This window comes from Ceratotherium simum, chromosome 1 (assembly GCF_057802395.1).
Source record: "Ceratotherium simum simum isolate JZ-2026a chromosome 1, ASM5780239v1, whole genome shotgun sequence".
In the NCBI taxonomy this organism is placed as follows: Eukaryota; Metazoa; Chordata; class Mammalia; order Perissodactyla; family Rhinocerotidae; genus Ceratotherium; species Ceratotherium simum.
Window position 1 is genome coordinate 96282125 of NC_141900.1, and position 27567 is coordinate 96309691.

The window sequence follows — 27567 nt, forward strand, 5'->3', positions numbered from 1 at the left end:
CATGAGTTCTTTATATATTTTGGAGATTAAGCCCTTATCAGATGTATGGTTTGCAAATATCTTCTCCCAATTGTTAGGTTGTCTTTTCGTTTTGTTGATGGTTTCCTTTGCTGTGCAGAAGCTTTTTAGTTTGATGTAGTCCCATTTGTTTATTTTTTTCTATTGTTTCTCTTGCCCGGTCAGATGTGGTGTTTGAAAAGATGTTGCTAAGACCGATGTCGAAGAGCGTACTGCCTATGTTTTCTTCTAGAACTTTCACAGTTTCAGGTCTTACATTCAAGTCTTTAATCCATTTGGAGTTAATTTTTGTGTATGGTGTAAGGTAAGGATCTACTTTCATTTTTTTGCATATGGCTATCCAGTTTTCCCAACACCATTTGTTGAAGAGACTTTCTTTTCCCCATTGTATGTTCTTGGCTCCTTTGTCAAAGATTAGCTGTCCATAGATGTGTGGGTTTATTTCTGGGCTTTCGATTCTATTCCATTGATCTGTGTGTCTGTTTTTGTGCCAGTACCATGCTGTTTTGGTTACTATAGCTTTGTAGTATATTTTGATATCAGGGAGTGTGATACCTCCAGCTTTGTTCTTTTTCTCAGGATTCCTTTAGCTATTCGGGTCTTTTGTTGTTCCATATGAATTTTAGGATTCTTTGTTCTATTTCTGTGAAAAATGTTGTTGGAACTTTGATAGGGATTGCATTGAATCTATAGATGGCTTTAGGAAGTATGGACATCTTAACTATGTTAATTCTTCCAATCCAAGAGCACGGAATATCTTTCCATTTCTTTGTGTCTTCTTCAATTTCTTTCAGAAATGTTTTATAGTTTTCGGTGTACAGATCTTTCACCTCTTTGGTTAAATTTATTCCTAGGTATTTTATTCTTTTTGTTGCAATTGTAAATGGGATGGTATTCTTAATTTCTCTTTCTGCTACTTCGTTGTTAGTGTACAGAAATGCAACTGATTTTTGTATGTTGATTTTGTATCCTGCAACTTTACCATATTCATTTATTACTTCTAAAAGTTTTCTGGTGGATTCTTTAGGGTTTCAGAGGGATCCTTTTAAAATGAAGCCAGATCATATTTCTCTGCTTAGAACCTTCCAGGGGTTCCTCATTTCACTCAGCCCAACAGCCAATTCCTTGTAATGATCTACAAGGCCCTCCTGCTCGAGCCCCCCTCCTCTCTCACTTCATCTCCTGTCGTCCCCTTCTCTCACTCCGCTCCAGCCACACTGGCTTCCTTGCTGTTCTTTCACATGTCAGGCATGCTCCCACCTTAAGGCCCCTGCCCTGGCAGTCCTTTGTGTGGATCACTCTTCCCTAGACAAGCAGTTCTCAAAGTGTGGTCCTTAGATCAGCAGCATTTGAGAACTTGTTAGAAGTGAAAATTCTTGGGCCTCACCCCAGATCTGCTGAACCATAAACTCTGAGAATGGGGCCAGAGTCAGCATTTTAACAAGCCCTCCAGATACTTGCTAAAGTGTGAGAACCACTGCCCTGATATCCATATTGCTAATTCCCTCACCTCCTCCAGGGGTCTCTCAGAGGTTACCTTCTCAATGAGGCCTACCTGGACCCCTCTTTAAAAATGTCACCAATACCACCTGGTATTCCTTGCTGTAATTCTTTATTTTTTTTGCTGAGGAAGCTTCACCCTGAGCTAACATCCATTGGCAATCCTCCTCTTTGTTTTGCTTGAGGAAGATTAGCTCTGAGCTAATATCTGTGCCAATATTCCTCTATTTTGTATGTGGGACACCGCCACCGTGTGGCTGGTGAGTGGAGTAGGTCTGCAGCCTGGATTCGAACTCACGAACCTGGGCTGCCGAAGCCGAGCGTGCAGAACTTAAACCACTCGGGCACGGGGCCGGGCCCTCCTTGCTGTAGTTCTTTTACCTCATTTCTCTAAGATACTTATTAATATACTCTGTAATTTACCATTTATGCTAATATATATATTCCATAATTTACCATTTTTATACTGTTATACTCTAAAATACTTCTAATATAGTCTGTAATTTATTATTTTATTTTGGTTATTTTTTGTTTTGTTTATCCTCTCTACCCTCCCCAGTAGAATGCAGGTTCTTCGTAGGCAGAAATTTTTGGTTTTTGGTTCATTGATATAAACCAAGCACCTAGAAGAGTTCATGGTACGTTGCTGACACTCAATAAGTCATTGTTGAATAAAAGGTGAACTTAGAGCAAAGTCATCCCCTCTGTGTTTTGTAATTCCTTGCTGAGAGGTCAAGGTGTATCCTTTAATCTTAGGCAAGGGCCGTCGGCTCTCAGAGGCCTGTGGGTTATCCTGGGGCTACAGATTTTGAACGTGTCCAAAAAGAAACAACACTGCTATTTGAAGCAGACACAGAAGTGTTGGGATTGATTCATAGAGGGCCAGGTTTGTATTGCTGGCCACTGACAGGTAGTACATTTGGGGGAATGGCACAAGAACCACGTCTGTTTTAATAGCCACTTCCTTGTAGCTCAATTCTTGCAGAGCTTTCTGTGGTTGGGAATGGAAAGTTTTTAAAACATTACCATGGCATAAATGGATTGCTGCTCTTCAGCGCTGGTTGCATACCAAATTTGCTTGTAGAGCGTTTAGAAACAGACACTTGGGCTCTCCACACTGAGGAGCTGATGCAGCAGATGTGGTGTGATGCGGACATACAGTGAGGATGGAGACTTGCTGGGATAGAGGGGCTGAAAGCTTGGCCTGCAAGGGAGGAAATCCTAGGGACTGCCACAGCTGTGATTATGAGTGACAGAACTTCACAAAACTCCAGACCTGAGTTTTTATTTAGCGTATGTATGTAGTAAAAAACAAACAAGCAAGCGAGCAGTGGAGATGAATTTTATGGTCTGTAAATTATACCTCAATAAAGGTCTTAATGTAAAAAGGAAAAAAAAAGAATTGAAAATATATTCAGGATTAAGTAACTATATATATAACTATATAACATACACAGCTTCGAAATGTGAACCTCCAAGGCGAAAGGATGACAGCAGGCTGTATTAGCCAAAATTTAGAGTATTAATGTTAGTCTTCCTAACCTTTTTAGAGCAAAGAAGATTTTATGAACATCTGCATTGAACCTGATACTGTCAGCAAAGGAGACTTCATAACTATAGGGTGAGTGGACTGGGCTTTGTAGGAAATGAGGCTTCAGTAGTTTGTATTCTCAGACTTGACCATTCAGAGTGCCCTTCAAATCTAAGATGGAGACCCAACGAAGGACTTGTCTCGTTGGGGAATTGTAGCTTTCCTTTTTTCATTTGGGTTGACGTGTATGCATGCACCTCTCCTACTCTGGCCTTCCCTGTTCATTTTGGGAAGATCAGAGTATGGGAGCAGTCTTTGCCTTGCAACTGAAATGAAAGAATTCAGTGTAGCATGGTACAGCGTCCAGAATTTTGGCTTCAGGGTCAAAATTGCTAGATACAAATCTTGATTCTGCCACTTACTGGCCTCATGACTTGGACAAATCATTTAACCTCTCTGAATCCTTTTCCCAGTGTATAGAATGGAGTAATATCTCTATCTAAGGATTGTTTTTGAGTCTCAAATGAGAGAATGTGCAGGAAAAGTCTTTTTCATTGTGAAGCACTTTACAATATCAGTTACTATTCATGTCAGTCTACCTTGTTCTATTCCCAGGGCATTAATGAAAAACTTGAAAAGGTATTGAGTACTTTGGACATTTTCTAGGCTTTTTTCCCTTTTCCACTACAAAATACCCTTCCAAGTCCTGCCTGATTTGTTAAACCCTACCTCTGCCAGAGTTTTGTTGGTTAAGAATGCTCTAAAACCTCCACCAGTCTTCAGAGCATCTGAGGAGCCGGCGTGTTACCATGCCAACTGGGAATCTGCTCAGCTCTGGGTTCTGTGCTTTGTCTCACAGCTCCCTCTCGTGCCCGTTTAAGGATCAGACATTTCTGCGGCTGCAGCTGGATCTCCATGGCTACTTCATTATCTATACCAGCACTGGCAGCAGAATGTTTTTCATTAGTTTGTGTTGTTCTCGCCTTTGGTCCAAATTCTTCAGATACTGAATAGCTGATTCTGCAGCCTTTGAGTTACTTGCTGTATCTGTAGTAAAAGGAAGAGGGAAAAGCCTTTCCCTTGTTCTCCTAGAGTGTCCAGAAGCCACACAGAGGCTGGCCAGTGGAGCACTATATTTGAATCGCCTTCATAATAATGACATCCAAAAATAGAAAGAAAAACAAATTATATTGCTTAAATTAGGTGAAGTCATTATGCTCTGCATTATTGCTATCATCTTCATCAGCAGCAATAACACGGCTTCCTTTTGGTCTCTACAGGAAGTGATGTCGGTTACCTCTGGGTATCTGAATACTGTGAAGTTGCTTTAGAAAACTGAATTACTATTGTCAATTAATGATAAAGAATGGACTAATTTACTCGGATTAGCTTTTACTCTTTTTCTACTTTATATGACTAGCTATGAAGGATATATATACATGAAATGGAGTGTGTGTAGATAGACAGTCTCTGGTTTTACTCCAAAGCCATTTAGTCAAGGTAAAGATGTAGTATGCTAAGACAGAACTAAAGAGAATCATCAGAGAACTTAACTTCTAAGACTGGTTGTTCATATATATAAAGAAAATATCTACTTTAAATTGGAATAAAAATATTTTCTCCTTCAAGTAACAGACTCACAAGTACCAAATAACAAAGCTTAGTACTTTTCCTAAACAAATTTTATTCTAATTTTTAATTTGGGATTTTTAATAGCCAAAGAATTAGGTACATGTGGACTTATTTAAAAATAAAGAACCAGTCAGAGAAAATCACCCAGTCTTAATTTCATGCACAGTCTCTACAGCAAGTAAACCTTCTCAATCTAGAACATATCACAGTGCTAAGCAAGAATCACTGTGGGAAAAACTGTTCACAGAACCCCATGGTTCAACTGATCGTGAGTCTACCTATTTAATCTCATCAAAAGAGACCAAGAACTCGCTGTGTTCTTGCACTGTGATGCAGTTGCCAGCACTGGTTTCCAGTTTTGCTTTTTCCTGTCCCAACAGAAGTAAGAAGGTGAGGGACCCCACGCTGCGAGCTGACGGCACCGAGTGTCTCCAGGCCAGCCAGTGCACTCTGCTGCTTCCTGAGGTGAGCAGGGGGTTGGCTGTCCCCCAGCTTTTGGTTCTTTCTTGATCAGTCCTCCTTTCTGCTCTTTTCCCTCCTCACTCTCTATTAACAGACCCTCATTTAGGCACCCAGGATGTGCCAAGCACTTTGCCAGGCTCTGGGTTACGTTAAGGGACACCTGAAGAGATGCAGAATCCCCAGAGTCACGGACTTAGAGTTGGATTCCTGAGAACTTCCAGTGTTCTTAAGTCAAGGTTCTGAAAAGTGATCTTTAGGTCTCCTGAGCTTTTACTTTTCTGAATGTAAATTGTGCACGGGGTTACTATACCATAACACACAGTGAATTCTCTAGTTGGCAAATGTTAATGGTGGATTCTACCTCAACATTTTCTATAAAGGATCTGCAAGCAGTTTTCAAGATGGCACTAAATTTTTCTGTATTATGAAATGCCAAGCTTAGTAGAACAACCTATGTCAGTGGAAAAGAAGAAATATAATCTAAATTGTATGGTTAGTTATTCTATTAGTAATACCTCAGGAAACAGAGAGTTACTACAGATTGCCTCTAAAGACGTGTGGCCATTATACTACTGTATTCAAAAAGGATTGTAAGTAAAACAGAAGGTATCTTATCCACAGTGGGTGGCACCATAGTTTCAACAAAGCACATGTTGAATTAAATGCATGAGTTATGGGAGGGTTTCACAGAGTCTATAATGATGTTAATGTTGATGTACCTTAGGTATAAAGCTAAGCAAATCCTAAAGAAGAACCATGAAAATAAGTAAGTGGACATAACGGCTTTCCCAAGAGAATTAGCTTTCTTGCTTTTTGAGAAAGATTAGGGCTGAGAAGAACATATAACATATTACAGTCATGCACCATATCACGCTGTTTTGGTCAACAATGGACCACATACACAACGGTGGTCCCATAAGATCAGCACCATAGAGCCTAGGTGTGTAGTAGGCTACACCATCTGTGTGTAAGTACACTCTATGGTGTTCGCACAGTGATGAAATTGCCTAACGATGCATTTCTCAGAACATATCCCCATGATTAAGTGACACATGACTGTATTTATGAATTCGTTAAAGATGTGGCAGGACCCCTATCTTTTAATAAATATTTGAAAATTATAACCTTGTTTCTCAAATCCCAAAATACCCTGGGAGGAGATAGAGCCCCCCAAAAAAAGTAAACCCTTTTACTTCGATGGTAGAATTGTGATATTTCCAGAACCAGCACTATGCCCATCATAGGCACTGAAATATTTTTTTGAAAGAACGTTAGGATAAATGCTCAGAGAGGAGGATGTTTTCCGTAATGACCTGCTCTGCTGCTATAGTGATGACAAAATTCCAGCTGATGTGTGAGCTGTTCCGAATATTCTCATCTCCACAGGGAACAGGGGGCTCTTTCAGCATCGACAGTGAGGAGTATGAAGCGATGCCTGTGGAGGTGAAACTGCTCCCCAGGAAACTGCAGTTCTTCTGTGATCCGAGGAAGAGGGAACAGATGCTGCAGAGCACAGCCCAGTGAGCGGACGGAGGAGAAGATGTGCGCTCTGGGACTGCACTTTAGGCCACCAGTGGGACCAAAAGGGAACGAAGCCTCACCTGTCCCCGCAGTGTTGTCAGAGGATCCCAAGGGCATTTTCATGGCAAGTACCCACCGCCTTTCTCTGGCAGTGCTTCCCGAAGTGGACTCATTGCCACTCACTTTGCAGTTGCCTTTCTGTTAGCGCATGCTTTTCCGTTGGTGTGACTGCTGATCCCTCCTCATACTGATTTTCCTCAGGCTAGTTTCAGGAGATTCTCACCCTCCGTGGATGGAGAAGGGTTAGACCTTGTCATCTCGCCAAAGTGTGATCACGGGGGAGAGCAGGTTCCTAGACTGTGCAGCTCCTCCGCTCCTGCTGTTCTGTGGCCGTCCTAGGACTTCCAGGGAAGTGCCTGCCTTCCCCACTGCCTTGTCCTCCCCCTAGGCTTCTCCATGGGTCCTGCTGCTTCGTGAGCTGATTCTTAGTGAGCCTGTTCAGTTCTACCCTCCATCCACAACCATGTGAGGTGTTTCCCTCTTCAGCTATGGCTGAAATCCTGTAAAATACTAGTTATTTTTTTTAAGTAGTGCTGCTTAAATGTTGGTTTGCATGAGAACAACCTGGGGTGCATGTTGAAAACTGACTCACTTGGAACCCAAACAACTCAATCCAGGGATGAAGCCCAGGAATCTGCATTTTAAAAAAGCAGCCACCCTCCCCAGAGAGGTGCCTCAATCCTACCTGCACAGATAGTGTAAAGAGTGGTCCACACGGCTCCACTGTTCTGCTCGTGTCCTCCCTAAAAGTATTTTGAAAAATCATGTATCCCCTCCTACTCTTAAGGTGACATCTAAAATTTTTTTCTGGGAAGTTAAAGGTTGCCAAAGTATGTATTTTCTGGTGTCATGTAAATATTGATATTTTAAAATAAAACTGTTACATCACTCTTTTAAACATATTCAGTGTAATTTAAATACATAGCAATTTGACACATCATTATTTACAAAAATAAATGACTAAGTTCTTTGGTAGTTGAAAATTTTAAGTTGACTTTTCTCTTTGTATATGCATTTCCATACCACTTTCAGCAAAGAATGCTATCATAATGTAATCTATGCTTGAAATTTTTTATCCTCTTGCCAAAAAAAAAATAAATGGTAATATTTTTAGTTAAGTAAGTATTAACTCAGTACAGAATAAATGTTATAATTGTTGAAATACAATTGATGAAAACATTAATATAAATTTTTGGTAATTAAAAATTAACATTTTATTAGAATGCTTTTATCCTAGTTAGTTCATTTATCCAGTTACTTACAACTGAGACAACTCCAATTATATTCCTTGTTTCATTCTTAATAGATGTAAGCACATAAATAAGTTGATGAGATAGAATCCCGTTCAAACAATGTCATGCAGTCCTTTGAATTCCTTTGGAGTTACATGTCGAAAATCAGTGAGCTATCAAATCAACAGCTTGAGTAGATCTTCCTTTAGTTTGTTGAAAGCAGAGGACCAGAAACTAAAGATTTGTTAGCCAGGCATTATAGTCATTTACTTTTTTTGTTTGTTTGTTTTGTTTATTGCAGTAACATTGGTTTATAACATTGTATAAATTTCAGGTGTACAACCTTATACTTCTATTTCTGCATGATTACATCATGTTCACGACCCAAATACTAATTACAACCCATCACCACACACATGTGCCAAATTATTCCTTTGGCCCTCCTCCCTCCCCCCTTCCCCTCTGGTAACCACCAATCCAATCTCTGTCTCTATGTGTTTGTTTATTGTTGTTATTATCTACTACTTAATGGGGGAGATCATACGGTATTTGACCTTCTCCCTCTGACTTATTTCACTTTGCATTATACCCTCAGTGTCCATCCATGTTGTCACAAATGGCTGGATTTCATCGTTTCTCATGGCTGAGTAGTATTCCATTGTCTATATATACCACATCTTTTTTATCCATTCGTCCCTTGATGGGCACTTAGGTTGCTTCCAAGTCTTGGCTATTGTGAATAAGGCTGCAGTGAACACAGGGGTGCATGTATCTTTATGCATTGGTGTTTTCAAGTTCTTTGGATAAATACCCAGCAGTGGAATAGCTGGATCATATGGTAGTTCTATCCTTGATTTTTTGAGGAATCTCCATACTGTTTTCCATAGTGGCTGCACCAGTTTGCACTCCCACCAGCAGTGTATGAGAGTTCCCTTCTCTCCACATCCTCTCCAACACATGTTGTTTCCTGTCTTATTAATTATAGCCATTCTGACAGGCGTGAGGTGATATCTCATTGTAGTTTTGATTTGCATTTCCCTGATAGTTAATGATTTTGAACATCTTTTCATGTGTCTGTTGGCTATCTGTATATCTTCTTTGGAGAAATGTCTGTTCAGGTCTTTTGCCCATTTTTTAATTGGGTTGGTAGTTTTTTTGTTGTTGAGATGCATGAGTTCTTTATATATTTTGGAGATTAAGCCCTTATCAGATGTATGGTTTGCAAATATCTTCTCCCAATTGTAGGTTGTCTTTTCGTTTTGTTGATGGTTTCCTTTGCTGTGCAGAAGCTTTTTAGTTTGACGTAGTCCAATTTGTTTTTCTATTGTTTCTCTTGCCCAGTCAGACATGGTGCTTGAAAATATGTTGCTAAGACCCATATCGAAGAGCGTACTGCCTATGTGTTCTTCTAGAAGTTTCACAGTTTCAGGTCTTACATTCAAGTCTTTAATCCATTTGGAGTTAATTTTTGTGTATGGTGTAAGGTAAGGGTCTACTTTCATTTTTTTGCATGTGGCTATCCAGTTTTCCCAACACCATTTGTTGAAGAGACTTTCTTTTCCCCATTGTATGTTCTTGACTCCTTTGTCAAAGATTAGCTGTCCATAGATGTGTGGGTTTATTTCTGGGCTTTTGATTCTATTCCATTGATCTGTGTGTCTGTTTTTGTGCCAGTACCATGCTGTTTTGGTTACTATAGCTTTGTAGTATATTTTGAAATCAGGGAGTGTGATACCTCCAGCTTTGTTCTTTTTTCTCAGGACTCCTTTAGCTATTCGGGGTCTTTTATTGTTCCATATAAATTTTAGGATTCTTTGTCCTATTTCTGTGAAAAATGTTGTTGGAACTTTGATAGGAATTGCATTGAATCTATAGATGGCTTTAGGAAGTATGGACATCTTAACTATGTTAATTCTTCCAATCCAAGAGCATGGAATATCTTTCCATTTCTTTGTGTCTTCTTCAATTTCTTTTAGCAATGTTTTATAGTTTTCCGTGTACAGCTCTTTCACCTCTTTGGTTAAGTTTATTCCTAGGTATTTTATTCTTTTTGTTGCAATTGTAAATGGGATGGTATTCTTAAGTTCTCTTTCTGCTACTTCATTGTTAGTGTATAGAAATGCAACTGATTTTTGTATGTTGATTTTGTATCCTGCAACTTTACTGTATTTGTTTATTCTAAAAATTTTGTGGTGGATTCTTTAGGGTTTTCTATATATAAAATCATGTCATCTGCAAATAGTGACAGTTTCACTTCTTCCTTTCCAATTTGGATCCCTTTTATTTCTTTCTCTTGCCTGATTGCTCTGGCCAGGACTTCCAGTACTATGTTAAATAGGAGTGGTGACAGTGGGCATCCTTGTCTGGTTCCTGTTCTTAGAGGGATAGCTTTCAGTTTTTCACCATTGAGGATGATATTAGCTGTGGGTTTGTCATATATGGTCTTTATTATGTTGAGGTACTTTCCTTCTATACCCATTTTATTCAGAGTTTTTATCATAAATGGATGCTGTATCTTGTCCAATGCTTTCTCTGCATCTATTGAGATGATCATGTGATTTTTATTCTTCATTTTATTAATGTGGTGTATCACGTTGATTGATTTGCGAATGTTAAACCATCCCTGCATACCTGGAATAAATCCCACTTGATCATGGTGTGTAATCTTTTTAACGTATTGTTGTATGCGATTTGCTAGTATTTTATTGAGGATTTTTGCATCGAGGTTCATCAGTGATATTGGCCTGTAATTTTCTTTTTTTGTGTTGTCCTTGTCTGGTTTTGGTATCAGGGTAATGTCGGCTTCATAGAATGAGTTAGGGAGCTTCCCCCCCTCCTCAATTTGTTGGAAGAGTTTGAGGAGGATAGGTATTAAGTCTTCTTTGAATGTTTGGTAGAATTTGCCAGGGAAGCCGTCTGGTCCTGGACTTTTATTTTTGGGGAGGTTTTTGATTACTGTTTCGATCTCCTTACTGGTGATTGGTCTATTCAAATTCTCTACTTCTTCTTGATCCAGTTTTGGAAGGTTGTATGATTCTAAGAATTTATCCATTTCTTCCAGATTGTCGAATTGGTTGGCATATAGCTTTTCATAGTATTCTCTTATACTCTTTTGTATTTCTGTGGTGTCTGTTGTAACCTCTCCTCTTTCATTTCTGATTTTACTTATTTGTGCCTTCTCTCTTTTTTTCTTGGTGAGTCTAGCTAAAGGTTTGTCAATTTTGTTTATCTTTTCAAAGAACCAGCTCTTGGTACTATTGTTTTTCTGTTGTTTTTTTGGTCTCTATTTCATTTATTTCTGCTCTGATTTTTATTATTTCCCTTCTTCTACTGATTTTGGGCTTTGTTTGTTCTTTTTCCAGTTCCTTTAGGTGCATTGTTAGATTGTTTGAGATTTTTCTTGTTTGTTGAGATAGGTCTGTATTGCTATAAACTTCCCTCTTAGAACCGCTTTTGCTGTATCCCATAAATTCTGGCATGTCATATTTTCATTTTCATTTGTCTCCAGGTATTTTTGGATTTCTTTGATTTCTTCATTGACCCAGTCATTGTTCAGTAGCATTTTGTTCAATCTCCACGTATTTGTGGCTTTTCTGATTTTTCTTCCTATAGTTGATTTCTAGTTTCATACCGTTGTGGTCAGAAAAGATGCTTGGTATTATTTCAATCTTCTTAAATTTATGGAGACTTGTTTTGTGGCCTAATATGTGATCAATCCTGGAGAATGTTCCATGTGCCTTTGAAAAGAACGTGTATTCTTCGGTTTTTGGATGGAATGCTCTGTATATATCTACTAGGTCCATCTGTTCTAGTGTGTCGTTTAAGGCCAGTGTTTCCTTATTGATCTTCTATTGGTGTAAGTGGAGTGTTAAAGTCCCCTACTATTATTGTGTTACTGTCTATTTCTGTTTTTATGTCTGTTAATAATTGCTTTATATATTTAGGTGCACCTACATTGGGTGCGTAGATATTTACAAGTGTTATATCCTCTTGTTGGATTGTTCCCTTGATCATTATGTAATGCCCTTGTCTCTTTTTACAGTTTTTGTTTTAAAGTCTATTTTGTCTGATATGAGTACTGCTACCCCAGCTTTCTTTTCATTGTCATTTGCGTGGAGTATCTTTTTCCATCCCTTCACTTTCAGTTTGAGTGTCTTTAGGTCTGAAGTGTGTCTCTTGTATGCAGCATATATATGGGTCTTGTTTTTTTATCCAATCAGCCACCCTATGCCTTTTACTTGGAGCATTTAGTCCATTGACATTTAAAGTAGCTATTGATAAGCATGTACTTACTGCCATTTTTTAACTTTTTTTTTCTCAGTGTTTTAGTAGTCCTTCTCTGTTCCTTTCTTCTTCTATACAGAATTGATGGTCTCTTTAGTTTGACCTCTGTCTGAAAGCTCTACTCTTTAACTCCCCTCCTCCCTCCTTTTATGTTTTTGATATCATATCTAACCTCTTTTTTGTGCATTTGTATCCATTACCCTCTTATCATGGAAATAGATAATTTTTCCTATCTGTGGTCTTCTCTTTTCTCCTTAAATCAGTCCCTTTAACATTTCTTGTAGCACTGGTTTCTTGGTGACAAACTCCTTTAATTTTTGCTTCTCTGGGAAATTTTTGATCTCTCCTTCCATTTTGAATGATAACCTTGCTGGGTAGAGTATTCTTGGCTGTAAGTTTTTTCCTTTTACCACTTTAAATATATCATGCCATTCTCTTCTAGCCTGTAAGGTTTCTGCTGAAAAGTCAGCTGATAGCCTTATGGGGTTTCCTTTGTATGTAACTTGACTTTCTCTTGTGACTTTTAGGATTCTCTCTTTATCTTTAATTCTGGACATTTTGATTATGATGTGTCTTGGTGTGGGCCTCTTTGGGTTTATCCTGTTTGGGGCTCTCTGTGCTTCCTGTACCTGGATGTCTGTTTCCTTCCTTAGGTTAGGGAAGTTTTCATCTATTATTTCTTGAAATAGATTCTCTGCCCCTTTGTCTTGCTCTTCTCCTTCCGGGCCACCTATAACACGGATGTTAGTGCGCTTGATGTTGTCCCAGAAGTCCCTTAGACTGTCCTCACTCTTTGTAATTCTTTTCTCTTTTACCTGTTCAGCTTGGGTAATTTCTTCTAGTCTTTCGTCCAGCTCGCAGATCCATTCTTCTGTATCCTCTACTCTGCTTTTGAGTCCCTCTAGTGAATTTTTCATTTCCAGTATTGTATTCTCCATTTCTGATTGGTTCTTTTTTATATCTTCCATTTCTTTGTTGACATTCTCACTGAATTCATCTATTCTTCTCCCCAGATCAGTGAGCATCCCTAACACTCTTTAGTTTGAACTCTGTGTCAGGTAGGTTGCTCATTTCTGTTTCACTTAGTTCCTTTTCTGGGGTTTTGTCCTGTTCCCTTACTTGGAATGTATTCCTTTGCCTCCTCATTTTGCCTCTTTCCCTGTGCTTGTGTGTACGTATTAGGTAGGTCAGCTACGTCTCCTGCTCTTGGATAGGTGACCTTATGTAAGTGGTGGCTTAGGAGGCCTGCAGTGTGCTTCCCTCAGTTCTCAATGTTCCAGGGGTGACCCCTATGTGGGCTACGTGTGTCCTTCTGTTGTGGCCTGTTTGCTCTCCCTGTAGGTGCCCAGGGAGGCCGAGTTATGTTCCTGGCCAGCTGTTGTAATGCTCAGCTGCTTGTAGTTGTTGTGGGCCCTTCAGTCTCTTGATCAGGTGTGGGGAGCCCCAGCACAGTTGGCTGCAAGTTCTAATACCACATTTGTGTTGCAGTATTTCTTTTAAGTGAGTAGGCCCCCAGTGTGGCAGGTTGTTAGGCTCAGGGCCTTACAATTGCTATAAGCCTCCAGCCTTTAGGTCTCTTGTCAGCTCTCTGAGGATTGCAGCTGGGTGGGGCTGGCCTCAGGCACAGGAGCACCCAATTGTTTCAGGCTTTGGAAGGTGGGGCAAACCCCCTATGTGGGTCTTTGAGAAGCACAAGTCTTCTGCAGCTGACAAGCCCTGTGGCCCACAGGTCCACACACACAGTCAACACAGTCCTGCCCGGTGTGCGCACCCCGACCTCCCGAAGCAGACCCAGTCTCTCCAGGGTGGGAGCCCCACACACTCCACCACTGCCCCACTCTCCACTCCTCCTTGTGCACGCCCTGCCCCACTGAAGTCTGCTCAGTTGCCAGGCTGCAGAGAATGCAGTCACCAATCTATGCAGGCCCACAAGTTGCCTGAGGGCTTGTTGTTGGGTGGGGCCAGTCTCTAGGGTGGGCTGCCTGCCCTGGCTGAGCTGGATTAAATCGGTGCTCTAGCAGGTGGGGCAGACCCTGGGCTAGCAGGCCCCAGGGAGAACTTCAATGGCATCAGTGTCAGCACGCCCACACCAGGCCACAACAATGGCCACTGCCAATGTCCCAGTCCCTGGAGAGGTCTCACCTCTCACCAAGATGCACACACACAGGGCCTATTAGGTGAGTCTCTTTTCACCAAAGCACTATGCACCTTTCTTTCTGGTGATTTTAGGTTGCTTTCTGAAACAGGTGAGTTTGCGTGTGGACCCTTTAAGAGCCGGTTTTAATTTCTTTATGAACCAGCTTTTCTAGGGGTATTCCCCAATGCTTTAGTAGCAGGCAAAGTCAGATATTATACCACTCATCTCGATTATGCTGGGTCCACAAAATGCCCACAGCAGGGGTGCTCCCGGCTCAGGGCTCCACTCCTCCAGGGAGGGCTGTGCACCTGTGGGCTGCTCCCGGGCGGCCGCGAGGCGCTGCGGCTTGTGAAGGCAGCGCCTTTCCTCTCCAGAAGGGAGTCTCTGCCTCTTCTACCTCAGTTAGGATTGTCCGTTGTTGCAGGAGTTCCTCTTACCCAGTTTTCAGTTCTGTCTCAGGGGCAATCTTTTCACGAGCAGTTGCAAATTGGCTGCGTCCGAGGGAGGAGGTGAGTTCAAAGTCTGCCCATGCTGCCATCTTGACTTCTCTCGTTTACTTTTAATACAACCATTGACATTTTCTCTTGTTTGGTGCCCTGAGGTTTTTTTTTTTTTACTCCCGAGGACAGTGCCCCATAGTAAGATGGATGAGACCTATGCTTTTCTGTAAACAGGAAGGAAACAGGCACAGGGAGCAGTGGGGAAGGAGAACTGGCAGCCCTCAGCTCCAGGCTCAGCGTTATGCAGGTCGGTTTTAGGACAGTATGCACACCCGTGCCCACGCATCCCTCAGAGGGTGAAGACCAGTGCTTTAAAGGATTATAAAGCAGCTACAAAGAGCACATAAGTGGAGAGCACAAAAAATGAGACTGACTTACTAGCTCTGTATTCTTCAGAGTGGTGCTAAGAGCTGCGCTCTGCCAAAAAAACAAAGTAACAGGTGGGTCCAGGTAAGGATCACCCTCCATACCACCCATGGTGGGAGAGGGGATGCTGCGGTATAACAGCGTTTCTCTGTGAGCCAAGAGGATTCAGCATGTCTCAGTGCCATAACAGAGTATAAAGGACCAGCACAGAATCTGGCTTCTTCCTTGAGAGGCTGCCAGCACGTGTCTGTTTGTTTATTTTGTGATTCTAATCCTTCCATCAAAATGATGGAACATATGTTGGGGAAGGATATTTAACCTGGGTTAATATTTATTCATTTTTAAACATAAATATGCCTGGTTCAAATTGTTTTCTTGATTCAGACTATTTCCTATGAGAATGTGGTTTCCTTATTGCCTACTGTCTTGTTCTTTCCATTTTCCTTCCATACAATGTCCACATAAAGGACATTTAACAATGTGTCCACAAGAGCATGATCCTTGGCCCAACCTGGAACGCTGAGGCATCCAAGGAGAACCCAAGTCCCCCGCCTGCCGTTTAGTACAAACCTTTTGTCAGACTAATTGCACTCGAAAGCTAAGATTGTGTCTATTAAAAATATAGCAGATGTTTTCTATTAAATAGTTTAATATAAAGCCCTTTGCTTAACCCCACGGCCAATCTGCATGCACGGTTATAATTATTACTCTGTGCCCTGCTTTACACACGCAGCTGATTCATTCTGTTCTCACAACCACCTTAGGAAGTAGGTACTATCATATGGTCGTGTAGCTTGGGAAGTAGGAACCTGGCTTTGAACACAGATCCAACAATGTTAGGAATCTACTCTATACTGCCTTAAAATAGCTCCTCAAAAGGTTAAAAGTGAAATAACACTTCAGTGTGTATGTATGCCCAGTCCTGGCTTTTCTGGATGGCATAGTTATTCCCAACTTTGGTGTCCATTACCTGGAGAATGGTTATACAGACCACGGCCTCTAAGAGGACAGGTACCAGCTCTCCAGTTTCCTCCATCACCACGGTGAGTGAGGTCGGCATTCGGCCCCTGGGTTCTGCTCACGCACTGGGCCAGCATCCCTTCCTACCACAAACCACATTTCTTGGACTAGTAAAGGACTGCAGCACACCTGTTCACGTTAAAATGTGAATTTTAATTGTAAAAATTGTTTTCTGTAAATATAGTTATATCAACCTCTCTGCACACAACTTGCTTCAGATATATACAGATATGATATACACAGATGTTATTTGTACCACGGAACAAAATCAATTCAAGAAACATTTACTCTTAGCTTTAGGATTAACCCCAGCTTTCTTTAGGCCTTTAAAATTATCACCACTCAAAACAGAGAAGAGAGAGAACCACATACCTGTATGTATAGCATTCAGGATAAAATTTATCAATTGTCTTACTAATTTCATACTATGAGATAAAGACATGAAACAGAAATAGATTCAGCATCTCTTATTGCTATAGCTCTTAGGCTGGGGTATTAATCAAATAGGGGTTTTACATTTAAGGCGACAGGGAGGCTATGCTGATCCTAACTCGGAAAAATTAGGAAAACTGTTTTCCAAGGCTACAACTATTTTCTTTTTCAGAAAAGGTTTATTTCCCAAACCTATAAAAAATTTAGCCAAGAAGCATGGGGTAAGTAAGGAGGTTAATTTTGTTTACTCTACACCTCTAATATCTCCTACCCAGTCTGTTAAAAAGCCCAGAGTCTACACTTCCCTCACTTCCAGTCTTCGTGGGCACGCTGGACTGAAACCCTTTTCCCTATGCTGGCTTCAAAATTATTATTATTGTTTTTTTGTGTGAGGAAGATCAGCCCTGAGCTAACATCCATGCCAATCCTCCTCTTTTTGCTGAGGAAGACTGGCCCTGGGCTAACATCTGTGCCCATCTTCCTCCACTTTATGTGGGATGCCGCCACAGCATGGCCTGACAAGCAGTGTGTCGGTGCGCGCCTGGGATCCAAACCCGGGCCGCCAGCAGCGGAGCGCGTGCACTTACCCACTACGCCATGGGGCTGGCCCCTCAAAATTTTTTTATACTTTTATCTTTGCTTAATTTGGCCAAAGGCAATTTTTACTCTAATGTCAAATATATTAGCAATCAGCTAACTCAGTGACCTCGGTGTGGATTTTTCACTTTGTAGATCCTCCCTGGCTAATTTATAATACCCTAGCCCACCCCCACATTCCTCAGCTGTCCTTTGACAGCAAAGAAAATGTATCGTTACTCTAAACAGGGATTCTACAGCCAACAAGGAATTCACATTTATCCTTCTACTATGGTAAATTAAATAAATTTTCTGAGTTTAGATCCTATTACCTCTAAAAGCCCATGGTATACTGAGCTTCTAGAATAAACTCTAAAGAGATGAAAAAGCACGGCTTTAGCTCTCCATCATCATTTTTTTATACAGCACTAGAAAATTCTTATTTCCTTTTTAAATGTGCAGTTTCATCCAACTGCCCCTGTATTCCAGCTCCAAAAACGAATTAAAGTGCCAGTTATAAAACTACCACCCACTCCTACCAGTTAAAAGGACTAACAATCAGCATGATCACATTTACCCGCTTTTGTCCAAGAATTTTACTTAAAGTTGGTGACGGTATATCATCCTTCCTAGGACTGTCAAGTTTATCTCCTCAAGAGTGCTGTTAGGATTTCACAGCATAGTCTCCTTATTCACTCTCCAAAGTATTTAACTAATAAAACTTTAATGGGGTCTCAGTTGCTTCCAAATTCCAAAACTGCCCATTTCTTCTAGGATTACAGTTTTGAAATCTCCATTTCAACATCTGCATACTCAATTCATCACACAGTAATTGCAATATAAAAATAAACTTCCATTTCTTTTAAGAAAAACATTAACTTAATTCACAGTTAGCCTTTTCCCACAACACTCAGCGCTCCAATAGCTCCTGGGAACAGAGGTATATTAGTAACAAAAATGGAATATTAAAAATCCATGACTTGGGAGTAAAAGAAGCCCTCCACTCCTTCTCCTCCCCTACCTGAATCAGAACAGGGTTCTCCTGAAATGAGACGGGCCAGGACTGGGCCTGCCAAAGTAAGCCTCTGGGTGTGCAGGATCCTCACCGCGGGGGACAGGGCAGATCTGAGAGGGGCAGGGGAAAGGTCTGAGGGCCAGACTTTTCATGGATGCCAAGCCCACTAGCGAGGAACCTAACAGGGAGATAAAAGCCAGTACATGACATCTTGGTCCCCATATTAACTTTCTTGCCTGTTTTAGAACTGTCATCACAAAGTTCACTGTCAAGCTGAACTTTGTCTTATAATTTTATTCAGCAACACCCTTGCCCTCCTTTTCCTCTCAGGGGTGATCTGCACTGGGACTGGAGAAAGCATCTCAATCCATTCCCCAAGCTACGCCATTTCATTACAAAAAAAAAAAAAAAAAAAAAGTTGCTGTACTACCATTAAAAGGTTAATTCATGACTGCCCTTTACAAAAGGGCCTCAGTTTAAAGGTGAATAATCTCATCTTTTTATTGTGTTTGAAGGGCTTTCAGTGTATCAAGACAAATACCAAGTTCATCCTCAAAGCCACCAGAATGAAAAATAGTGATTCTGCTAGGATTTAATTTATCTTTACCTTTATCTTCCAGCTGAAATATCACAGGTAGTTACACTGATAAATGAGTCTGCACATGTGGTATTTAGAATTATCTGCACCCTGTGCTACACTTAAATTTCCCACCTTGATTTTCATATGGAACAAAACAAGGTAAGTTACAGATGCAAATTCCTATGCTTAATTATTTCTATCAATATATCAATGAGTTCAGCTTCCGTTTCCCAGCCAAATGGAAGAAGAGATGTCACAGTGGATGATGGAGAGGGAGGCAAATGCCTTCTGATTCACTGTAGTGACTGACAGGACTCTACAGGGACCCAGGTGGACAGCTACACTGGATGGACCCACAGCAGGCCAAGGAGGGCTTCAGGCTTGACAAAAGCCAAAGCTAATTCTAAACAAATTATTTGGCCCATACTTTTTGGTCTGGTAGGAAATAAGCCCTACTATCTGATTCCTTCCAAAGAAAGTGTCCTAAGCCAGAGCACAACTGGCCATTGTCCCCAAGGCTGAATATTACCATCTGCCAAGCCTGCACAATTGAAAAAATCTACTTTAACAGGCCTTTGTCATGTTTTACTAGACATCAACAAACCCCAAGCCAGGACTTCAGGCCCATAAGGAATCTTGCCAGCTGGAATTTCTTCTGATTCAGGGATGACAAGGCAGCCTCAGGTGTCTCAGGTCACCACCAATGGTTAGCACATGGCTCATAGCGTGGCACTAGACTGGGCTTAAAGTTCCCCAGAAGGATCAAGCCAGCTCAGGCAAGAGGGAATGAGGTCCCATGAGAGAGGGGCAGAAGGCCACTGTCAGTCAAGGTTTCCAACCTTGCTTCAAAAGGTCAGTGGTAATAATGGTCAATGGTAATACACAGCTTACAGACCTAGAAGGGAGGAAGAAGGACATTCACCAGTGTCTTCCAAACAAAAGCAGATGGTTTCTCAGAAAATGTTTCAACAGTGACAGAAAAGCAGGTCCGTGTGGCTTCTAGCTTCAGCTGTCACTCTGCAAAGATTCCTGCCTGGTACTTCACAAACTAATTCCCCTTTTAGAGAAGTGGCAGCAAATGATGCTGGCTTGTGCAGCTCACTTGAGATACTGGGGAGAAGGTTGACGGGCAAGAGCAGAGTCAGGTACAAAGCAAGCCTTCAAAAGGTGACCTCGGAAGCAAGAGGCTCCATATCACAATCCAGGCAAGAAATACTCGGGGGTGATAGACAGTGACAAAGGTAACCAACAGCCAGCGAGCATGCTGTCTGGCCAAGCAGAGGTGGCGCTGCACGAGTTCTGGTCCCACGAGGAAGCTGGCAATGTGGGGAAGGACTGATTCCTTGGGTTCCCTCTTAAAAGGAATACAGGGAGGGAGGGGATAAATTCTGCTTTGGGGTCAGCTGAGCCCAGGCTCCATATGACCTACGATATGGCACTGCCTCACAGGTACATTCCCCTCTGGGGCACCCAGACCCCAGCCCTCTGCAGTGTGTGAGGGGAACACACAGAGATGCCAGACAGACAGCTGCCTACAACAGTATGGAGTTAAAAGGAGCCCAGGACCCCTGAGCCACCATTCAAAGGGAAATTCAAGAACCTCATTTTCACTCCTACCTTTACATCAGCACTTCTGAGCTGGAAGTTACAAGACCACAGAACAGAAGTGGTCGCATGCAGAAAGACTAGAGCAAAAGTGCTTAAAAAGAGTATTCTGACAAATTCCCCGATTCCACAGAGAGGGTCTGCCTGTGTCCTCCAAGAGAATCTGACCTTTCCTTTCACCCCTTCCCCTGCCTCTCACCTCCTACCCCTCTACTTGAAAGACCTTGAACCTTGAGGCACTAAAAGTAACCTTACTTGACCCAAGTTCGAAAGGCTGCTCCTTCTCGAGAGGCGAGAGGAGCAAGTTGCTCTTCAAGGAAAAAGGTAGTGAAGCTTCAGCTTCTTAAACAGCTTTTTTCCCTTTGTAAACATATATATTACTGCAATGATGGCTAAACCCACACTGCAGAGGAGAAAAATGTATTAGTTGTACAGTTTACATTTTAATGCCCAAACTTATTTATGTATTTACATAAAAGATGTTACCTTGATTAATGTCTGTTTGCATTTCCACACTGCATTTCTTTAGTCTTGAATTCCATATCAAGGAGCCACAATGAATATAGTTTTGAATAAAGCAGTAAGCTCTAAAAACCTAGTCTTGAGATAAGACATGTGACCCATCCATTTGAAAGTTATTTCTCTCTGCTGTGTACATTAGCCTGGCTAGAACTTGGTCAAAGACATGGATACATTGGTGGCTATTCCAATAGTAGAGCAGGGCAGGACGGGTGAAGGGGAAGAAATTTATTGTTACCAACAACCCAGTATCCCAAGTCAAAATCCTAAATTATGGCCCAAAAGAGCTAAACTCTACTCACAGGAGCTGGCTCCCTATGGTTAACAAATAACTGCTGTCTCACTAAGCTGGCATCCATCCAACACCCAGCCAAAGAGGACAGACAGACTGGCAGGAGCTGCCCAGACCAAAGCATTTCAGAGGAAGCAGAAAAATGCTTCACTGACACTCAGGGTTCCTGACCACTCCTGGGTGAAGGGACTGTCAAATTTGCTCTCTAAGGGATCTGTTACGTCTCTGGCTCCAATTACTGAGCTCAAGGAATGTCATCTCTGCTGAAGAGAAGTTTGTTTGTGAGGGCTCCAGACTGGTCCACAGTCTTAACATGCTCCAACCCCTGGGTTCACCAATTCAGACCCTTGCTAGATTACGGAATGTAGTGAATCTGTTTCGATCCAGAGGCTCTGCAGGTAACGCCTTCAGAGAACTCTCATCCAGGTAAAGAAACATCTTCATCTCTATCCTGCTTGAACCTCAACTGCTCTACCTTTGGTGGCAACAAATGCTACTGTTTAAAAATACTCAAATTACTCCAAGAGGACAGTTAGCCCTTAAAGGAGACTAAATTGTAAAAGGAATTTGCTTGCAAGCTCCAGGGCCAGCACTGGCCCTTAAGAATTCACCAACCCATTCCAAGAGGAGGTGATTCACAGAAACAGGAATATTGAGTGGCCACCATTAACTTACTTTGAGGAAAGTTTCAAGGCCTCATTCTATAATTTTAGTTTTCAGCTGACTGGTAAGCAACTTCTCCCTGTCATCCTGTCCTTAAAGAAGCTCATACTTGGTGTCAAAAACATCTTTTAGTCCCTCTTTGAGGTCTCTACTCATGTGAACAGAGAAGACATAGATTTGCCCGAATAAACAGGAAAAGGGATTTGATCCCAAGACTGGACTCCCAGAACTAATAAAAACCTTGAAAGGTCATCTGGTCTAGCTTCCGCCTCAGGCAGATGAACGTCCAAGGGTACATGGGACAGACAGACTTCTCATTCTTGAGTACATCAAGGGACACAGACCATACAGACTTTCTGAACAGTCCACCCCAGGGTTTCCAGAGCTCGGCCTGCTTCTAGTGATGCATGGTCTTCGCCACATCCCCTCAAGTCACTCAACAAGGAGATGAGAGAATCTATTTTGAAAACTCCTAAGACCAAACCAGGAAGCAGCTCCGGGAGAAAGTGGTATATTCCAACGTCCTAGCAAAGCAGGACACAGAACCAAGGTGATCTCATCTGACCTCTAGGGAGGAAGGGAAGAAAGGAGATTGCAAAAATTATATTTGTTGGAAAGTGTAAACAATATTCCTCTATGTCAACTTAATAAAAAAGGAAGCCCTCTGGGGCCCGGGATGAAGTCCCCACATGGGAGTGGCTCACCAGTCTGGGCTCACTCTTCCTATGGGCAACAGGGGTTGTCAATGACCAACATGACGTCAATGCCATAGGCCTCCAGCAGGTCCATGAGAAAGCTCCGGTCTCCCTGGGGGTCCAAGCCCATGCCTCGGGCATGCTCGGCAGTCAGAGTTTTGTCTTGACTGGCAGACACCTCCAGCAAAGTCTGAAATATCCGGTTGTTCTGTTCTAGGAAAAACCTGCATTCGCAAGACACAGGAAAGGGAGGGCAGAAAAGACAAAAAATCTCACCAAATAATCCACACACAAGGAGCCAAAGCTATACTGTTTTGTTTAATATGCTTTTAAATGGTTTCAAAAGTCAAAAATATCTTTTCAAAGAAGAAAACAGGATCAAAGTAAAATGAAAGGATTATTAAAGTGCTACTGAGGTAGCAAAGAAACCACTGGCATTAATCATAGTATGATTAGCGATGGCCTGACTGCCAAAAACCTATTTCTATTTCCCTGTTGAGAGGTTCTGAGGGGTTTAAACACAGCCTCAGGGAGAGGCTCCCATAATAACTGCGTTCTTCTCTTTCTGCTTAGTCCTAAGGGAAGTTAAAAAAAAAAAAAAAAAAAAAGCTGATAATGCAGTTCTGAGGTTAAACTGAGAAACTGAAACTCATCTTTAAAGCCCTGATAGGTCATTAAAGTGCGGGAGGCGAGACTTGCAGAGAGAGAAGGGCTCTGAGACGGCTCTGCAGCCCCTGAGCCAGCACACAGGCTGACAAGTGACCGTCCACACAGGAAAGATGGAGCTCAGAGGGCCTGGGCAGGCACCGGATGCTCTGAGGCCAGCAAGGCTGGAAGTCAAGGGCAAAGAGACACGGAGGCCAAGCTGGAGGCCCCAACACTGCCACAGCTCACCATCATCCTTGAGTGTTTTCCTTTGATTACTTTATGGAAAGTTATGTACAGAGCATGATTTAACTGTCACTGATTTATAGTACTACATGAATATATGAACCATATTCAGAAAAGGCATTAACTGTCTAGACTTTTCCATTGTGTTCCACAGAGCTATCAAAGGCGGATTCAGCAGAGGCGCCCAGTGCCCAGAGCCCCGGATGCTCAGCAGTTTCAAGGACAATAGAATGTGTCCAACCTTGGTGAGACCGCTGGCTCTCTGCCCAATTCCCAAATATTTCTACATCTAAATAGCATGTACACATTAGAAAGTACACTTTTAAAACCAAAGTACTGCACCTTTATGGAAATGTCAACACTACGTTTTCAACATCAAAGCCAGGCATGGTTCTAAGGGCAAGTGTTACTCCCCCCTCGCCATCCCAGGACATGGGGTGGGGAGACCCATCAGGAAGCTGGGAGGATTGTTTCCATTTCAATTACAGTTCTGTTCTTATCGCTAAGTACTATTCACACAGCTGCTTATGAATGAAATCAATGCTGTGAAGTACAAGGGCCATGGCTCCTGCCCCGACCACCAACAGATCTGGGGGAATGAGATTTCATTAGGTTCAAGAGTTAAATTTTCAGATTATCCCATAATACTCAGTGCAAGGAACCGCTCTACTCAAAGGCAGCAATGGATGAGAAGCCCCTGAATCCTGAGGGACAGACAGGGCTTCTGCACAGTGGACGTCTGGATGTAAATGCCCAACAGAAACACCAACACCAGGACACTTGCTGTCTCTTAACAACCTTCCCCTGCTTCCTAACTCCCTGGGCGCCCCTAATGGCATTTCGGGGCTCGGGGCTGGCTCTGTATGGAGCTCAGCTCTAAGTGCCCTGGGCAGCAATAAAGGACATGCCTGGACTGCAGCAGGTGACACGGGAGGATCCTCAGGGAGGCCCCACAACCGCTGCCCTGGGCTGACTTACAGCACAAAGAGGTCCTCTTCACAAGGGCTGTAGTCTTCCTCTACTTCCTGGGAATACAGCAGCATCTGCCTGTGAAGGGATCACGGTCAGACCCCGGTGCAACTACAAGGACCCCAGTCATAGGCCTGGTCCTCGGTCAGGCATCCGCAACAGGCCAGCATCTCCTAGGGAGGAGGGTGGCCCAGAGCAGGCCCCCCAGGCCAAAGGCAGGGAGAGAAGGGACAGGAAGGAGTAAACAGGGCTTGGAGTCAAACCCCTGGGGTCTAACACCAGTTCTGCCCCTGTGTACAGTAATCTCAGGCAAGAGACAATCTTTCCCAATTGCCCACAGGTATGATGATGACACCATTTATTTCACCATTGATACCAAACAATACCCTTTATCTCACAGGATAACCAAAATATTGAGAATTACACGAGATAATGCATAAGCAAGTTCTCAGTACAGTGAACCAAACAACATAGGTGCTCAATAAATGCCTGTTCTCTTCCTTGGGCTTCATCAGAAAGAAGTGGCCCCACACACGTTTACTACCCTCTTGTCAGGACGATATACTGGAAGCCCGGCTTCTTCAATGCACAGCTTCTCTTCATTTCCCATCTCCCAGGCAGCACACCAACTGGCAGCAACGTGCTGCGAGGGAAGGGGAGGCAGGATGGGCTTTACAGAGAGACCCCTCCCCCGCCAGCTCTCCTGAGACGGGCAGCACCCTGGGGACATCTCTCTCAGAGTGTGTGCAGGCCTCGGCTGTACCCACCACCACTCGTGGGCACACACGTGCCAGGCTTGGGGTCCCCCTACCTCTGCTCGTTGAGCCGCCGGTACTTCTCCCGGTCGGCACTGTTGATCTTCAGCAGGGGCTGCAGGTGGTCGTGGTGCGTCTTCACGTTCTGGTTATCCACATAGACATCATACAGTTCCCGCTTCTCCTCGAAAATCTTCTCTGTGGTGCCTGTGAGACCCGAGGCTCAGGAGGCAGGAACCTGGAGGCTGTCACTGAAGGGCACCAGCCTGACCCCACCGGGGAAACAAGGGGTCCAGGAGTCCCGCATCTGAGAGGAGGAGGAGACGGGCCCTTGGGGAGCTGGGAGGCCAGAGCACGGCTCCCAGCAGAGCCGTCAAAGGTACCTGGGGCAGGGACATGGGGGCAGGATGCGGGGAGGGCCCTGTACTCACAGGCCACATAGGACACCTCTACCTCCAGGCTCTCGATGTCGGCCACGTTCACATAGAAGAAAGGCTTGGACTCAGGGATGGTGCCCCCGATGCCAGGCAGGGAGACGTTGGCCAGGCAGCAGCAGCAGTACACTGTGGGGGACACAGGACGTCAGAGGAGAAGAGTCTGCCCTCCCAGTCCCCTCCTCCCACGAAGCCTGCTGGCCACTTCTCTGAGTAGTCAGCCTCCAAGGACTCTGCTGCGGGCTTTGCTTTGTGCTGTTCCGGTACCTGGGTAACCAGGTGGTCCTGGCATTCTGAGGATACGGGGTGTGGGGACCAGCCTTTCAGGTCCCACAACAGAATCTGACCTCCTCAAGGTCACACCAACAATGTCTTACCGAATCCAATGGACATGGGCATGTTTCAGTCTCCACTTCACCTGGTCTTGCTTAGGGTTTGGCACTGCTGACCTTCCTCCTCCTCATAACTCTTGCCTACTGTAACCCGTGCATCTTCTGGTTCCCTCCCTTCTTTTAACTCTTCCACCTCAGTCTCCTCTGTGTTCCACCTTTATTGTTTGCCTCCTGTGCCTGCAAAACACTGGCACGCCTCTCCTCACTCACTCTCTCCCCACGTGATGCCATCCATCCCATGGTTATGGGCACCATCTATATGTCACTTTCAAATCTTGATCTCCAGCCCAACTTTCTCCCCAAGGTCCTGACCCAACATAGCAGTGTCTGGTGTACATCTTGTGAAGGCCTCACAGGCAGTACACACTCACTGTGTCCAAAGTTAACTTATCACACCCCCCCACCTACTCCTCCTCAGTCCCGTCATCCTAGACTCTTCCTCCATTACTTCACACACCAGAATCTTTTTTTTTTTTAATTTTTATTTATTTATTTTTTCCCCCCAAAGCCCCAGTAGATAGTTGTATGTCATAGATGCACAGCCTTCTAGTTGCTGTGTGTGGGACGTGGCCTCAGCATGGCCGGAGCAGCGGTGCGTTGGTGCACGCCCGGGATCTGAACCCGGGCCGCCAGGAGCGGAGCACATGCACTTAACCACTAAGCCATGGGGCCGGCCCAACACACACCAGAATCTTACAACACAAACAGACACCAGATTTTGTCAAGTTTATCTCTGAAATACATCTAGACTCCATCTCCTCTGCTTTCATCCAGTCCCTTATCTCTCGCCAGACTACTGATCTGTCCCCCGATCAAGCTTCTGTATTGCCACCAGCATCTACACTCTAACACACAAATCCAACCCTGTCACTCCCAGGCTTAGAACCCCTGATCCCTTTGATAATAGCCCAGACTCTTCTGAGCTTGGTCAACAACGGAAAGACTCAAGCAGTTTCTGTTCCAGGGAACTCAGGAAGAACCCCTAACTCTGGCTTCTAGTTACCTCGATAGCATACGACACCCACAGGAGGCGGAGAAAATATCAAAATGCGCTTTCGAAGTAAGGCAAATTTCCAAAGGATGAGGATCTGTTCTCCAAAGAACTTAATAAACTGAGACATGCAGCCAGCTGGGTGTGTGATCTGGAAAAACAGAAAGGGGGTGGAGGAGGAACAGCTTGTTAGAAACATCATTGCAAAAAATATTCAGTACAGGTGTGTGTTAACCATCCCCCCCCCCACCAAAAAAACAATCCAAAGTACAACCAAACAGCTATGTTAAGGGATGGTTACTTCCATACAAAAAGAGATTTTTCACTTTAAAAGTCTTACCTTTAACCTAGATTTCTGTAATTCAGCAGCTCCCCTGATACAGTGAAGTTTGAGTTTAGGGACCATAAACTACTTCACTCGGGAGAGAGGTGCAAAGGGAAGAAACTGAACATAACTTCTTAAAAGTCAGAAACAAGAGCATCTCTGAAGTGACA

General features: G+C 43.1%; 2 protein-coding genes across 7 annotated transcripts in view; one reads left to right on the forward strand and one right to left on the reverse strand.

Moving 5' to 3' along the window:
* AGK (acylglycerol kinase) overlaps window positions 1–7624 on the forward strand; it is a 77854-nt gene extending 70230 nt beyond the window's left edge. For 3 of the 4 annotated variants that reach the window (XM_087431824.1, XM_087431815.1, XM_087431830.1), the window contains 3 exons: window positions 3069–3139; window positions 5062–5146; window positions 6530–7624. In XM_087431824.1, the coding sequence (XP_087287950.1) occupies window positions 3069–3139; window positions 5062–5146; window positions 6530–6667 (294 nt within the window). In that variant the 3' untranslated portion in view covers window positions 6668–7624. The remainder of the gene's footprint in view (window positions 1–3068; window positions 3140–5061; window positions 5147–6529) is intronic. The other variant, XR_015552426.1, reaches the window with a different exon arrangement.
* Window positions 7625–16395: 8771 nt separating this feature from the next.
* DENND11 (DENN domain containing 11) overlaps window positions 16396–27567 on the reverse strand; it is a 42595-nt gene continuing 31423 nt past the window's right edge. For 2 of the 3 annotated variants that reach the window (XM_004430686.3, XM_087431850.1), the window contains exons 5-9: window positions 27085–27223; window positions 25687–25818; window positions 25312–25462; window positions 24510–24578; window positions 16396–22864 (exon numbers count right to left, since the gene is read on the reverse strand). In XM_004430686.3, the coding sequence (XP_004430743.3) occupies window positions 22669–22864; window positions 24510–24578; window positions 25312–25462; window positions 25687–25818; window positions 27085–27223 (687 nt within the window). In that variant the 3' untranslated portion in view covers window positions 16396–22668. The remainder of the gene's footprint in view (window positions 22865–24509; window positions 24579–25311; window positions 25463–25686; window positions 25819–27084; window positions 27224–27567) is intronic. The other variant, XM_087431842.1, reaches the window with a different exon arrangement.